Source organism: Leptonychotes weddellii, chromosome 16 (genome assembly GCF_054177405.1).
Source record: "Leptonychotes weddellii isolate Sample4059 chromosome 16, ASM5417740v2, whole genome shotgun sequence".
NCBI lineage: Eukaryota > Metazoa > Chordata > Mammalia > Carnivora > Phocidae > Leptonychotes > Leptonychotes weddellii.
In genome coordinates this window covers 33,645,579-33,660,473 of record NC_138384.1, presented here as the reverse complement: position 1 = coordinate 33,660,473, position 14,895 = coordinate 33,645,579, and the positions used below count along the sequence as shown (strand labels likewise).

The 14,895-nt window shown below is 33.3% G+C and overlaps 1 protein-coding gene across 1 annotated transcript in view; it reads right to left on the bottom strand.

Annotated features, from left to right (window-relative positions):
* The window catches only part of URI1 (URI1 prefoldin like chaperone), a 74,276-nt gene that overhangs the window by 36,056 nt on the left and 23,325 nt on the right, over window positions 1–14,895 (bottom strand). Inside the window, exon 2 of the mRNA XM_081806657.1 lies at window positions 11,464–11,498. Coding sequence (XP_081662783.1) covers window positions 11,464–11,498 — 35 coding nt within the window. The remainder of the gene's footprint in view (window positions 1–11,463; window positions 11,499–14,895) is intronic.

The window sequence follows — 14,895 nt, the reverse complement described above, 5'->3', positions numbered from 1 at the left end:
CAAATTAACCCTGGTCTTAGTATCTTCAGTGGTAAAATGCCTATCTCACAGGTTCAAGTGAAAGAAATCCAAAGGGTTTAGCAATGAACATCTACACTGAGTATCCAATACCCCTTTTTCCATAAACTATCAAAAAACACCAATTCTAAAATTTTCAAGAAAGACTACTACCCACTAAGTTGAGATTCCATCATGTTAAATTCATTCAGTTTGATAAAAAGAGTACAACTTATTGAAAGGCAGTATAGCTAAATGTTACCGTTTAGGGGGCTTTTGGAGATAGGGTTGGTGTGAGCAATAAACTGGATACTATCTATAAAGAACTGATTTGGCACAATGCCTGCACATAGTAAACACTCATTATGAAATCTACAGAACACTAACAGTTTGTATGTTTTAGATAAGTAATTCAGCAAATGCTCAAGGCCTATACATCAGCTTAGATGTCTAAATGTTCCTGTGATTGTTAAAAAGCTAGTATTAAAGTTAGCATTCAGTATGTCTTATTTTGGTAACTACACGTGGAAAAAGGAGATTTCCTAACAAAACACCTCTTTTGTATATTAAAAGAATAGTAGATTCAACCACAGGTAATACAAGAGATCAATGTCAGTATTCCAAATCAAGTATGTTCAGTTTTAGACTTATCATTAATTCTCTCTAGAACAAAAGTGGACATACTGGAGGACGGTTTAAGATCAGAGTTCCTATTTCTAAATTCTGAGTTGTTTTCTAAAAATACAGAAAAAAAAAGAAAAAAAAGAAAAAGATAATTTAAAATGCAGCCCACGCAGAAGTCCTTTTTGAAGGGAGGCAAGTACAAGACAAGCAGTGTCTGTAGGAGAAATTACGGCTTAAGAAACTCTCTTCCCTAAAGGTTCCACTAGTGGAAATATGCAGGATCAAACACCTTGGTCAGAGTTTATCTATTTGTCCTTAAATAGTCCCTCTAATATTCAGGGATTAAATAATCCTGTTAAAGATCACAAAGCCTATATAGCAGAAAATACAAAAAATGATTCTAAGAACTACTGTGTTACAGAAGGTAAGTAGGGGATCTTTATTTGCACAAAAATTTGAAGAGTTTGTTTCTTCTGTTTTATTACTTAGAAATATAGTTTTTAGATACTGTAGTCATATTAAAATATGTAATCAAAAGAGGCAACTGCTTAATTTTTTTTCAAATGGAAAATAAAACCCAGATATAGTTAGGTAAACCACTCAAGCCTACTTTACTTATATAGACCTCCTTGTCTGGAGGTCTTCATCGTATTTGATCCTTATAGATTAAGTTCAGGCTTCAATTCTTAATTTTAAAAAAGTTACCCAATAAGTAAGATTTAATTTGCAACAAATATCTTCGTGCAATGTTCCTTACAGAAAATAAGAACTAAAGCACTGCTGTAAGTCATATATAAGACACTTTCACAATTTTCTTTTGAATCTTGTATATGCCTTCTGAGAAGCACCTTTTGTATTAAAAAGCAGCAGCAAAGAAGGACACACAAGAAGCACGCTACAAATTAGCTTTAACCTTAAGGATGAAGATCAGGATAGATCCCATGGGAAACACCTTATTTTCATAAAGCTGTGAGAAGTATGAGAACAAGTTAAATGATGTGTTTGCTCAAGTATTACAGGTGTAACTGATGTCCACGACTTACTTTGAAATACATCTGGGAAAAATGGATTAATGGATTGAGATAAAGATAGATATATGATCAAGGTTCACCTACACAATTCTTTCAACTTATGTTTAAAAGATTTTCGTAACAGAATATTAAAAAGGAGATGGGGGAATATGAAAGCAAGACTATGTTTTTAATCTTTTTCTTAAATGCAACTGACAAATCTTTGTAAAGAAAAAAAGTTCTACATCCTTTGGGGCAAGAAGAAAGTCTCCAATTTTCATCTTTAACAAAAAAGGGAAATAAAATTTAAATCACTGATGCACTAATTTTGCTAATTTTCCACTTAAAGTAGTAAATTGGTATAGGCAGAAATGTTGACATTAAGCCTGTGGGTTTGTTTGTTTTTAATTTCTTATCATTCTCTCTCCCTTTACCTAATGTCCTAAACAAAAAATGCAGGAAACAGCAAGTGGTGATCAAAAAGGGAAAAAGAAATGCGCTTTACATTCATATTACTATCTGGGTTAATCTGGGGCAGAGTTAAGTTTTTAAGAAACTACAAAATCCAAAGATTTTGGAATATAAGTAACTATATAATCTTATTTACAAATGATTTTTAGTCTATCATACCCACTCTAGAACTTCCTGTTAAGAATTCAAGAAAACCTTTGTTTCAATTCAATTCACCATTTATTGAGCTTCTCCTCTGCAACCAAGCCTTATGCCATATGCTGCAGGGATCATCACTCAAATATAGCACATCTTTTTTATTTCTTTGCATTGCTTCTTTGTTAAAGATCCACTAGCTTGATGGACCCGTAAACTCTTCACCTGAAGCTAACTGAACTAGGAGGCACCCTGGGGCATTTTTTTCAAACGCAGAGTGATGTGTTTTGTATAATTTTTAAACTTTCTGGGTTTTTACCTCTGAAATTAAGAAAATAGAGGAATATTAAATTCAGGCATAGATTATATATAGGTAAAGAGAAAAGTCTTCTCATTACTAAAGAAAGGAATGATGATTGTTTTCAAAGTATCCTCTTGAAAAGTCTGAATAAATTATTAAAGTTAGGGTGCCTGGGTGGCTCAGATGGTTAAGCGTCTGCCTTCGGCTCAGGTCATGATCCCAGGGTACTGGGATCGAGTCCCGCATCGGGCTCTCTGCTCCTTGGGAGCCTGCTTCTCCCTCTGCCTCTCTCTCTCTCTCTCATGAATAAATAAAATCTTTAAAAAAAAAAAAATAGAAAATAAATAAATTATTAAAGTTATATTAAACAATAAAAACATTCTTGAAAGAAGGATCACATTGTTGAAAGATCTGAAATTTGGCAGGAAAGGGAACATATTAAAAATTAAAATATATCTGTATTAAATTAGTATTATTTTCTTAAATGGTCATGGCAAAATACTACTGAGTGAAATCTATGATAAAATTCAGGCAATATGGTGGCATATTCCTTTTTCTCAACTCTATACCTAGGAAACTTGTGTCATCAGAAGATGCTGATGAAACAGTCCATGTTCTTTATTTTTATGAGTCCATCAAAAAATTGTACTGGAAATAGATAAAAGACGAACCTAAATATAAACACTTGTAATTATTCTAAAGTTAATGAAAGAATATTGTCAAAGAGAGACTGATGCAGCTAACATTCTACTAGATTTCCTCAATTTAACTTCTCAACAATGAGAAAACAGAGTATAATGGGTTATATACAGCAAAGCTGGGACAGATGAATTGCTTCCAATGCTCTCTGCCGACAAACATGTACATATGACTTCAGACTTGTCAGTGATCATGGGTACCTGTTTCTTCACTCATTAGTGTTCCTTTGTTCTAAGAATAAAATGAGATACAAATCTGAAGTAAGAAAGTTTAAAAATTATACAAAAACACATCACTCTGTGTTTGAAAAAAATGCCCCAGGGTGCCTCCTAGTTCAGTTAGCTTCAGGTGAAGAGTTTACGGGTCATTTTAATTTTCTTTATTCTCCGAGTTCTCTACAACTGACACTAATTTTTGTGACAAATCAGAAAGAAGGGGCCTTTCAGAAAAGAGGAGTTTAGCTATGATAAGTTTATAACCGACTTAAGCTTTGAATGTTTGTGCCAGTTTCTACTTAATTCTAATTTATAGGTGTAGTTTCGACTTTCTACACTTTTTCTTTCTTTTAGAAAAAAGAAAACTTTTTTGTATTGTTTTCTTACAGCAGTGATTCATAACCTTTTATGGTCACTGATAGCTATGAGAAACTGATAAAAACACTAGATTCTTTCCTGAGAAAAAGTCCCTGCATTTGGCATATAATTTCAATAGAAGCCACTCAGATCCCTCAAGGTCAGTTTTTTTAAGAGGTCTTATAACAGTTTAAAAAAAAAAAAAAAGCAATCCTGGTTTTAAACCCATCAGATGTAAAATTCTCAAAATTATCTTCAACTCCGTTCATTGAAATAAAAGAAAAATAGGAAAACCATCCCCAGTTCAGTCATGAGTTGAATATAAACTAGTAAAAATGTTAAATTGCATGCATGCCTCAGTTTTTTTACTGACTACATTTTCCTTAGTCATACACTGATACCCACTGCCTTTAGTGTATTAGAATTTAGACTTCTGTATCGCAAAACAAGAACAAGCACCCTGGATTATCACTAAGTGACCTGCCTCTCAGTCAAGCACTGTTGCTGCAATACTGACACCTTCATCCTCACATGGTACTCTCCTGAGCTTGAAAGCTTTTTTTGTAGATTGCTCTTATTTTTATAAAAAAAAAATTAAAATGAATAGAAAATTAAAAAAACTTGAAGTGCAAGGAGGTGTAGTTTTCAAACCTAATACAGTTAAAATAGAGATGAAAAGTCATTAGGTATACCAAGTCAAATTGAGGTATAGCATCAGATACTCACTGGATTTAAGCTAATTGTGGGAAATTGCGGACCAAATATTGTATATGGACACTGCAAATACATAATCAAAGATTATGTTCTAAATGAGATGTACTTACAAATTTTTTATAAAATCCCTAATTTTATTTAAAAAATTCCCCTATAAGAAATTGCCCTATAATGCATTTATTTTGCATTTCATTTTCAAAAAAGCATCAAGTATTGGGCGCCTGGGTGGCTCAGTTGGTTAAGCAACTGCCTTCGGCTCAGGTCATGATTCTGGAGTCCCGGGATCGAGTCCCGCATCGGGCTCCCTGCTCAGCGAGGAGCCTGCTTCTCCCTCTGACCCTCCCCCTCTCATGTACTCTCTCTCATTCTCGCTCTCTCAAATGAATAAATAAATCTTAAAAAAAAAAATTAAAAAAAAAAGCATCAAGTATTAAACTAGTGTGGTTCTTACAAAAACATGATACAAAGGCTAGGGGACTACTAGAAGTAACAAATTCTAATAATTTAAAAATCATTAACCTTTTTAAAAAGAAAAGAAAAAAAGCATTTACTATTTTGACCTTGGTGACATAAATACACATTCAGAATTTAAAAACTGAAGGGAATAAAACAAAATGTTTTAAAGAGGGAGAATTAGCTTCTCTTTAGAATTATGAGTAAATTTATTCTTTTCTTATTTCAACCTTTCTATAAATAAGTATGTATTCATTTTATACTCAGGATAAAAAATTAAAAACGTAATTCAGATTTTGTTTTTAAAAAAATATCATCCTTAAAACATTCAACTTGAATCCTTTTCTTCTGCAACTTAATTTGCTTTGAAATATCACATGCAAAAATTGCAAAACTTACTTAACTTCCCAAACCCATGTACTAATACCATACCATTAAAAAAGAAAAAAAAAAAGGAAAAAAGAAAACTATGCAGGAACTTAAAAATGACAGAGAAGGGGATTTGTATATATGATTCCTCCCTCTTGCCGTTGTCCCTAAGGACACTTTCATAAATAACTACGGAGAGTCCAACGACAAAATCATGTAAAATCTCCAGAAGGTTTGGAAGTTGCTCTCTGCTCTACTGGGGGTGAGGGTGAGAGTCGGGGAGACACATAAAATGAAAAAGCCCAAACAGAAGGCCCTATACAAAACAGTGACTAAAAACTTTGTGGTCTGTAAAATGGTGAGTCTGAAAAACATGGTTTCCAAATTTACTTAACACTGAAAAATGAAGTCATCACCATGAATAATTTTTTTTAGTTTTAAAGGTATGGAAATCAGTATTTCACAGATTATGCATAATAAATAAAACAAATTTTATCTAAGTATATGAAGGCAAGTCAGGAAAGCACTGTTTCAGGTAATTCATAAGAAATATACTACAGTGGGGCGCCTGGGTGGCTCAGTTAAGCGGCTGCCTTCAGCTCAGGTCATGATCCCAGGGTCCTGGGATCGAGCCCCGCATCGGGATTCCTTCTCAGCGGAGAGCCTGCTTCTCCCTCTCCCTCTGCCTGCCTCTCTGCCTACTTGTACTCTCTCTCTATCTCTCTGTCAAATAAATAAATAAAATCTTTAAAAAAAAAAGAAAGAAATATACTACAGCATTGTTATAATGAAATAGCTTGGTGCTTTTGTGGGGCAAAGAATCCCTCAAAACATCAGACAGAGATAGATACACATATCCACCCATCCACACTGATTCACTGGAAGGAATTCAAAACAAACATATCTTCACTTGTATTTTTTAACTATTTAGGTATGCTCTCTTGGTTATTTCCCTCTATATACTTTGATTATAACCTATACTAGAAACTAGTTACTCTTTTCCTCTAAACAGTCTATTCTCCTTTGAAAAATAAAAATGCCAAGTATTTGCTTTAGAATCCCTCTCTCAGGGCACCAGGGTGGCTCAGTTGGTTGAGAGTCTGCCTTTGGCTCAGGTTATGATCCCAGAGTCCTGGGATCCAGCCCCAAGTCGGGCTCCCTGCTCAGTGGAGAGGCTGCTGCTCCCCCTACTTGTGCTCTCTCTCACTCTCGTTCTATCTCAAATAAGTAAAATCTTAAAAAAAAAAAAAAAAGAATCCCTCTCCCAAAATTCTTGTTGTGATGAGCACTGGAAGTTGTAGGTAAGTGCTGAATCACGAAACTGTACACCTGAAACCAGTATTACACTGTATGTTAACCAGAATTTAAATAAAAATTTAAAAAATAAATTCACACGCTCAAGTGTTTCAGCATTTATATGCCCAAATTTAAAGCTATTCTTTCCAAAATTAAATATTTGAACAATATAAAATGTCTTTTTATTTTCACTTAAGTCTGCTTCATGTAATTTCATAGATATCTTTACACTTAAAACTTTTTTAAGATGATTTGAAGGAAGAAGACAGTAAAGTTTTTGCAATTCATATGCATACAGTTTATGATTACAAATAATGCCTAACAGACATATGACGTGTATGTGCCAGGCATTACATGCTATTTTCATTAAATTCTCACAAATCAACACAAGTAATAGAACTCTTTTCTTGTGGAACATATTCAATAGAAGTATCTATTATGATGCATTAAAAATGACCATAAATTCTTCATCACTCCTCCCACCAACTGGAGTCTATTTCCCACTTTGACCAACATAATGTGGCCTTTGCAGCCACCATTCTTGCTGCCCTGAGATCATCAAGTAATATGACCCAGGGAGAAGAGCACATGGAGAGAGGCCCAGCTAACAACCAGCACTAGCCACCAGACTTGTGGCTAAGGCCCATTTTGGACAACCCAGCTGACCCAGCCACCAAAAAGCTGCAACCACACGAGTGAGCCCAAACAGAGTAGCAGAACAAGAACACAGGTAAGTCAAGCCCAACATGCACATCCACAGAATCATACACAAACATACAAAAAATGGTAGTACTTGTAAGCCACTAAGTTTTGGAGTAATTTTATTAAGGAACAATAAATAATGGATATATTTCGAGTTGTAAAACCATATAGTCTTAGTACGGTCACCATTATTTATTAAAAAAAAAAATCAGTACCAAGTCTTATCTGGTAACTCTAAAAATTAGACATTCGACACACAATGAAATTTATGGAAATGAAATGAAGAATAAGAGTTAACTAATAATTGAGAACAATCTCCAAGGACGAATTAAATGAACAGCGCAGCGTACAGTCTGATTTCATTTTTGTCAAAAAGGGTAGGAGTACAATCTATAAAGAATGTGGATGAATACACATGCACACACATATACACAAACACACTCCCTTTAGGCAAATGATTTTTGAAAAGATTTATAAGAAACTGTCAAAAAACCATTGTTTACAAAGATAAATGAGAACTCGGGGATAAGGGTAGGAGAAAAACTATACCCCATTTATACCCTTTAGAACTTCCTACATTTTGAACTATATATTCTGCCAAATTTATAATTTTTTAGTGTAAATTTTTAAGTTTTCTGTCTTAAAGATACACACTGAAATATTTGCAGATGGAATAGTTTTCAGATTCATTTCAAAAGCACTGTAGGTAGGGGAAAAGGGTAGGACAGGCTGTTTGAATGCAACAGCTCAGATGACACCAAGAGTTGATAATTACTGAGGCTCAGGGACCGGTATATGTGGATTCACAATACAGTCACCTTTTGTTTGAAATTATTCATAATAAAAAGTTATCTAAAAACATTAATGTAAAGCTTTAACAATACTGCTTAAAAAGCCTTCTTTCCATCATGATAAAATAAGATAATGGCATGAATACAAAATATTCAGAAATATTTACAAAGCTTTGGTAGGTTTTTCTTGTTTTCTTGATTCATCTGACAATTAAAATTTTCAAAAAAAATTTCAGAGCTATTTATTGTCAGCCTGGATGTTCTATAGACATTATCTCACTCGATCTTCAAGTTAAGTAGTATGATCGTCACTTTACAAGGAGAAAACTGAGAATCTCAGTAATTCGCCCAAGGTTACAGTTAGTAAATGACAGAATTCAAATGTAGATCTGTGACTCTGAATCCCATGCTCTTTAGGGAAGAATTAAAAAGATAAAAAATTACAGATAATCTACAAACAGAATAATCAGGCCTTGGTGGATTAAACAGTAGGAAGTATATCCATATTTTAATAAGAAAATAGTGTGTGGATTTTATAATACCTTATTTCCTGAGTTAAGTAAAAAGGATTTTAAGGGGAAAAAAAAAATGCTGTATTTAAATTTTTTTTAATCTTCACTAAATTGAAAACCACTATTAGCTCTAAAAGTGTTGCACAAATTCTCAACTATTAGGTTCAAACCTTTCCTTATTATCTGTTATTAACTAAACAAATACTATAAATGTTTCTAGTTCACCAAAGTTCTAGAATTTGAATTAATTTTCTGGAAAAGTTTTTTTGGGCAGATCCTGTTTGCCCCAGCCCATTATTACTCCTACTTTTCTACAAATATTTTTACTTCTGCCCTACATTAAAAAAAGAAAAAAATTTAAGATCATTTTGGAAGCCTACAATATTCATTACTTGTCCCTCAAATAAAAGAATCCCTTAAAATTGCACAAACGAGTATAAACATCACTAGCGTTAAGAAAACATTTTTTAAAAATCATCCATTTTGCTTTTCCTTATTATATTGATATGTATCCCATGCAGAAGGGAGCTTAGCTATATGAACTGTATTTTAGACTAGGCTAAAACCAAGGGCTAAAGAAAACTGAAAAGCAACATGCTTTTAAAAGCAGTGTGTAAGACACCCTTAAGAAGCGTTCCAGCATCTGTTCTTGCCTCCTAGCTCTCTGTAAATAGCACAAAATTATTGTGATTTCCCTGTTTAGTGTCCGACTATGAATTCCTCCATGGCAGGGTCGTTCAATTCCAAACAGCAACATAATACTGGCATATGGTAGGAACTCAATCACTGTTTGCACAATTAACAGAATAAAAATACCACGAGAATTCCACAATGCTCCCAAATAGCTATTTCCTGGCTTTCAGAGGAATGGAGATACTTTGGTTTCAGTTTTTTAATATAATAAATTAGTGAGTTCACTGGCCATTTAGATTCTAGCAGTATCAGATCATTAAAAACAAACAGAAAAAAATAAAAAATAAATTAAAAAAAAAAACAGAAAAGTCTGTTTCCTCAGCCCTATTAGAAATGATTCAGAGGAAAAAGCAAATTTTAACTGGAAAAATTAGTTTAATTTTTTAAAGTATAAATAAGGTACTGTATTATTTTAAGATACATGTAGGTAAATACCTATGCTTCTATAGTTTGGAAAGCTTTGGAAAATTGGAAACTGTGATTGAGAGTCACATGAACCTGCTCTGAAATGTCACATTTCATTTGTTACCAGACTTGGGCACTGCTACAGTATATGCTAACTAAAATGTTATATATAATTATATATATTTGGTCTTCATTTACTCAAACATTTATTAAGTGCCTATAATATGCCAAACACAGTAGGAGGTGCTGTGGATAAAAAAAATGAAAACATGCCCCTTGGCCTTAAAGAATTTTCAGTCTAACAGGGAAAGAATCTTGCAAATCAAACCAGAAGCAAGTTATTCACACATCTGCTTCAATTAGTATCTGTCCTTAGTGAATCCAACCTTTTACTGATCTCCTGAATTCCTTACCAAACCAATAGAGAGAAGTCCACATGAATAAAACTTCCCCTGGAATTATTTGTAAAATGGATCACTTTGGCCAAATTAGCAGGAGGTGGAGGGTTGAGGGGGAATGGTTAATTCTTTGGCCAAGTACTTGCATTTCAAGTTTTAACCTGGACTGAATGTATAATGAAAAGTGAATGTCCATCATGGAAATGTTGACAGACTTACACTACCAGTAGATGCAACTACAACACTGCATTTATTGAAAATTAATGAAGTCCCTGAATTTTTATTTATAAAGTGGGTATTTTTAGTTTTAGATTATTTTCTGCAAGCCAATAGTCAGAATTTAATAAGATGATGTGTACAGATTGTACCGATTTTCACTCTTATCCACTGCTTGCAGCCTATGTGCATTTAAACCAAAAAAACATTTGATATACACTAACTATAAATTATTTCCTTGGAGATCTCTCAGGCATGAAGAAAAAGCCTCTTAAAATAAATTTAAAATATTATATGCTTGATGGTGTATAACCAAAGGTTTAATCTCACCACTAAAGGGGCAGTTACCGTGATTTTGCAATAACCCTGCAGACAATAATCAAGACAGCTCCTGTTGTTCTCTGAGTAAAATCTTCGTAAACACAGCATGGAAATATTGTAATTTGATATCTGTAAGATCAACAACTATACCTCATGACAACTCATAATATAGGATTTTATTCACCATTAAATTGAGTGTTTTCCTCAGAAGACTTAGGAAAGTGTATTATTTACCAAACATTGTCCTATTAACTAAAGATTAGCACATTAAAATAGATATGCTTTCTTTCTCTCTACACTCTAAAAAAAAGTGCAGTCCATAAAGAAAGCTCTGGGATGTAGGCAATTAATTAGATTTTTCAAACTTCAGGGAAATGTGGATATTTCCATCATTATTTTAAAACAACTGATTCCAATTATTATTCTACTACAAATATAAGAATATTCCCCAAATAGAGCTCTCTGTGATTAGCCAGGTTCAAAAATGTCTCAGTCTCCACCTCATAATGATATTAATATTATTCTAATTTGAAAAAAAGAAAAGAAAGGAAAAAAGAAGGCAATTAGAATAAACACAAATGGTGACACAATTTCAGGAAATCAGGGAACACGTAATTCAGTAAACAGTGAAGGACAATATAAATTAGTATCAAAACCATTCAAAATGGAGATTACTAGAAGAATTCAATTACGGGTTACAAAAAAATAATACACACTTTATTTAAAAACAAAGAGATGACCCCATCAGTATTTCAGAAATAATATAAAACCATCTTTCACTCACCAATGCTGGATTTTCTCTTGGCAGTTAGTGACCACCTGTCATGAAAACAGATAACTACTCATGAAAAAACAGGGCTATACACAAAGCTACAAAATCAGTGTATCAGAAAACGAGAACAGTGGCTTTACAGATTTAATAGCATCTCAGTATACATTTTTATTTGTCAAATGCACAGAGATGTGACTGTTAGTTTTTAAGCAGCACACTTTATCATAACCCTCTAATGCAGGCTGATAACTGCAGAACAAATTACAGCCTTCCGATTCATACTTTGCTACAAAACCCGCTTCATAACTATTAGGTGACATATGATATAAGATAACTAGTATTTTGTACAATCTACAGACCTGCTTTCAATGTTACATGTTTTGTAGAATACGCAAATGTTATAAATAACAAAAAACCGATGCAACATCCACGTTTCACCACTAAAAAAAAGAAAATGACAGTAGTAAAAATATTTTATTTTGTCAGTATATCTCCAAATGTTTTCACCTGCAATTTTTATTCTGACGCATTAAAAATGAGTTCAGTGATATTTTTCTACTAACATTTTCAAGAAGAAATACTTGGGATAAAGAGATGCTCTGAACAGCCCATTTGTTCCCTCAGTGAATTATGATAAAATTTTAAGCACTTAATAGCCAGTTTAAACTATGTTTATAACACTAAAACAATAAAATTAAGTACAAAAGTTATTTGCTTTCCTTAAAGATATTTCAGCAGATTCTCAAAATGCTGGGAGAAAAAAAAGAACACTAACCAATGAGGAAAAGAAACACTTGAATGGCAATTTAAAAAATAACACTGTTTTCAAAGATTACTAATTGTTTTTAAATTGCCCATTAATAAAAATTTTAAACAATAATCTCAAATATTGTAGCACCCTTTTAGAGACAGAGAAACTAAGGGATACAAGCCAAAATGCTCAATACAAGGCCATGTGAAAAAGAGAGCAGCATTATCTTGTTGGAAACATACTGCTTTAAGTTCACCACTCTAAACATCAATATTGTCTCTTGTCTCTCTTGTTCAATGTTTCACCCCAAAATCACAAGACTTTTTTTTTTTGGTGGGGGGGTGCTGTCACTAAATTCCTATTATAACATTTAATTCCTGAAATAAATGTCCTCCTTTGGTACATTTTAAATACTAAGGCAGCAATCCTGTACCAAAATACATGCTGTAATCAGATACCCAACCATACTACACATTAACTCAGCATAAAAAGTCCGTTTTAGAATGAAGATCTCTCAGTAAGTATCAATCACATAGCAACACTTAATAACAGTGGTAATATATAATAGAGTACTGACTTTACATCTGGAAGAACCAGGCTAAAACTACATCAATCCATTTCACTGTTTCTGATTTGGCAGTAATTATAAAATAGACAAACAGAATTAAATGTAAATTGAAAAAGAAAAAAATCTTCATGAAATCCTTTTCATAAAGTTCCTCTTTAACAACCCCATTAAAAGATGAGACCCAAAAAACAGTCAGGATGCTTTCCAATCCCAATGCATGTGTTTCCAAGCATGAAGTGAGCCAAAAGCACAAAAAGAAAAGCCCTGCAAACCATAAGAGCAGAATGTTCATTAACCTCTACATGATAATCCTTTCGTAGCTGCATATTAACTAGTTACATATTCATAATCATTTACATTATTTAAAGGACCTTCGATGAAATTTTCTAAGCAATATCCATTAGTGACAGTGTTAAAGGTTATAGAAGATAGTCTACTTAATGTTTCCAGGAAGCCTTTTTAATTAGTAAATATGTAAATTTGGCACATATGCTTTTTATGTTTAAAAAACAAGTCCCTAGTAGAATGGCATCTGTTCTTGCCATCACCCCCCCCAAGCCTAGTCTCCACTTTGTTTTAGCTATCTTTTCCCCCCTGCACCATCCCCCTCGCCCCCTTTCTTTCCTAAAATAGTCTCCCCAAGAACAGACATTCAAGGATAAAACAACAAAAGTCTATTTCATAATTTATAACAGAAATTTTAATCACCAAAATACTGTCTTACACTAAAGTCCTATAATTAGTTACATATAGGGTTTAGAACAACAGAGACATCCAGTTAGGCAAAATCAAAGGTATAGGCTCCATTTTTCAAGAGCCAGAGAAATAAAGGAAAAGGTGAGAGAGGCAGGTATGATAATACCTAGAACAGCCTCTGATAGGACTGCAGTTATCTTTGTCTACATGCGTTATATAACCCACTTACTTTCAAAAACCATTTAAACCCAAACAGCTGGGCTGATATTTTGAGAGATCATTCCAGTTTTCTTCTCTTTTAAAGCAATTTATTCAAAAGAAAATATTGGCAAATTTCTAGAACTTTAGCTGCCAAGGAAAATCTTAGAAGAAAGAAAAATGTGATGATTCTAAGTTGAATCTGAATGGGTTAAAAAAAAAATCTAATTTTTCTGTTAAGTTAAATAAACCCAAATAATCTTACTTCTTCTGAAAATGGACTCAGATTCCTTTAAGTATTAAATAAATAAAATGAACCTGGTTCTATAAGAAACTCTTGAAAAACAAAGCAAAACAACAGAAAAACATTTCATTACTTTGTTGTCCTTCACAGAAGCTTTTTTAATAAGTAAGATGGTTATGGAGCAACAATAATAGTTTTTTAAGTTAAACCTGCCAAAGCATGCAACTGTTACTCCTGAAGAAAAAAATCTTATTGAATCATTTTTATAAAAAAAATAAAATTGGTTAGTAGGCTTCAACAATTAAAATACTTAACCTAGTAAATTCTTTAATGTGATATAATCACACTTAGAGCCAGGAATTTATAAATAAAATACGTGCTTATGCAGTAGTACAGCATTAAGTCCGCAGTAAAGAAGGACTATGAGTTGATTTACCACTTTTTAAGACACATTCTATCATTAAGAATCTTTACCAACAACCCAGTAGTTAGAAAGTCCACGGTGCAATTTGTAATTCACAACTGCCCTTACCCTAAGAGTAGTAACAGTGGTATATGCCAAGACTTCATTGGATGAAAATCAGCAAAGGTAGGTTTTTAACCTTTCTTTAAAGAGAGGAAACCTGTGTTCAAAACTGAAGTATCTTATCCAATATTATGCAACCGCCCAGGAACTGGTAAGAAAAAAATCAGTTTTAGAACTAGGTCTATCTAACCAGGCTTATCTAATCTCAAAGGCCATACTCACTGGATTAGACTACCTCCAACCAGCATGCACCTTATTGGGTGACAGAAGAAAAGCAGCTATTTGCATCTTTGGTCTTTCTTTTTTAAAACACTGACTGCGGCAGCCACTTCTCCACTTCATCCACAAACCTACACTCACACACAAAGAAGACCTTACCAATGTCAGTAAAAGCAAATAAGCTTAAATTCACCAACTGGCTAATAAAAACCCTCATTTCTTCCAATAGCTCCTGGCCCTTT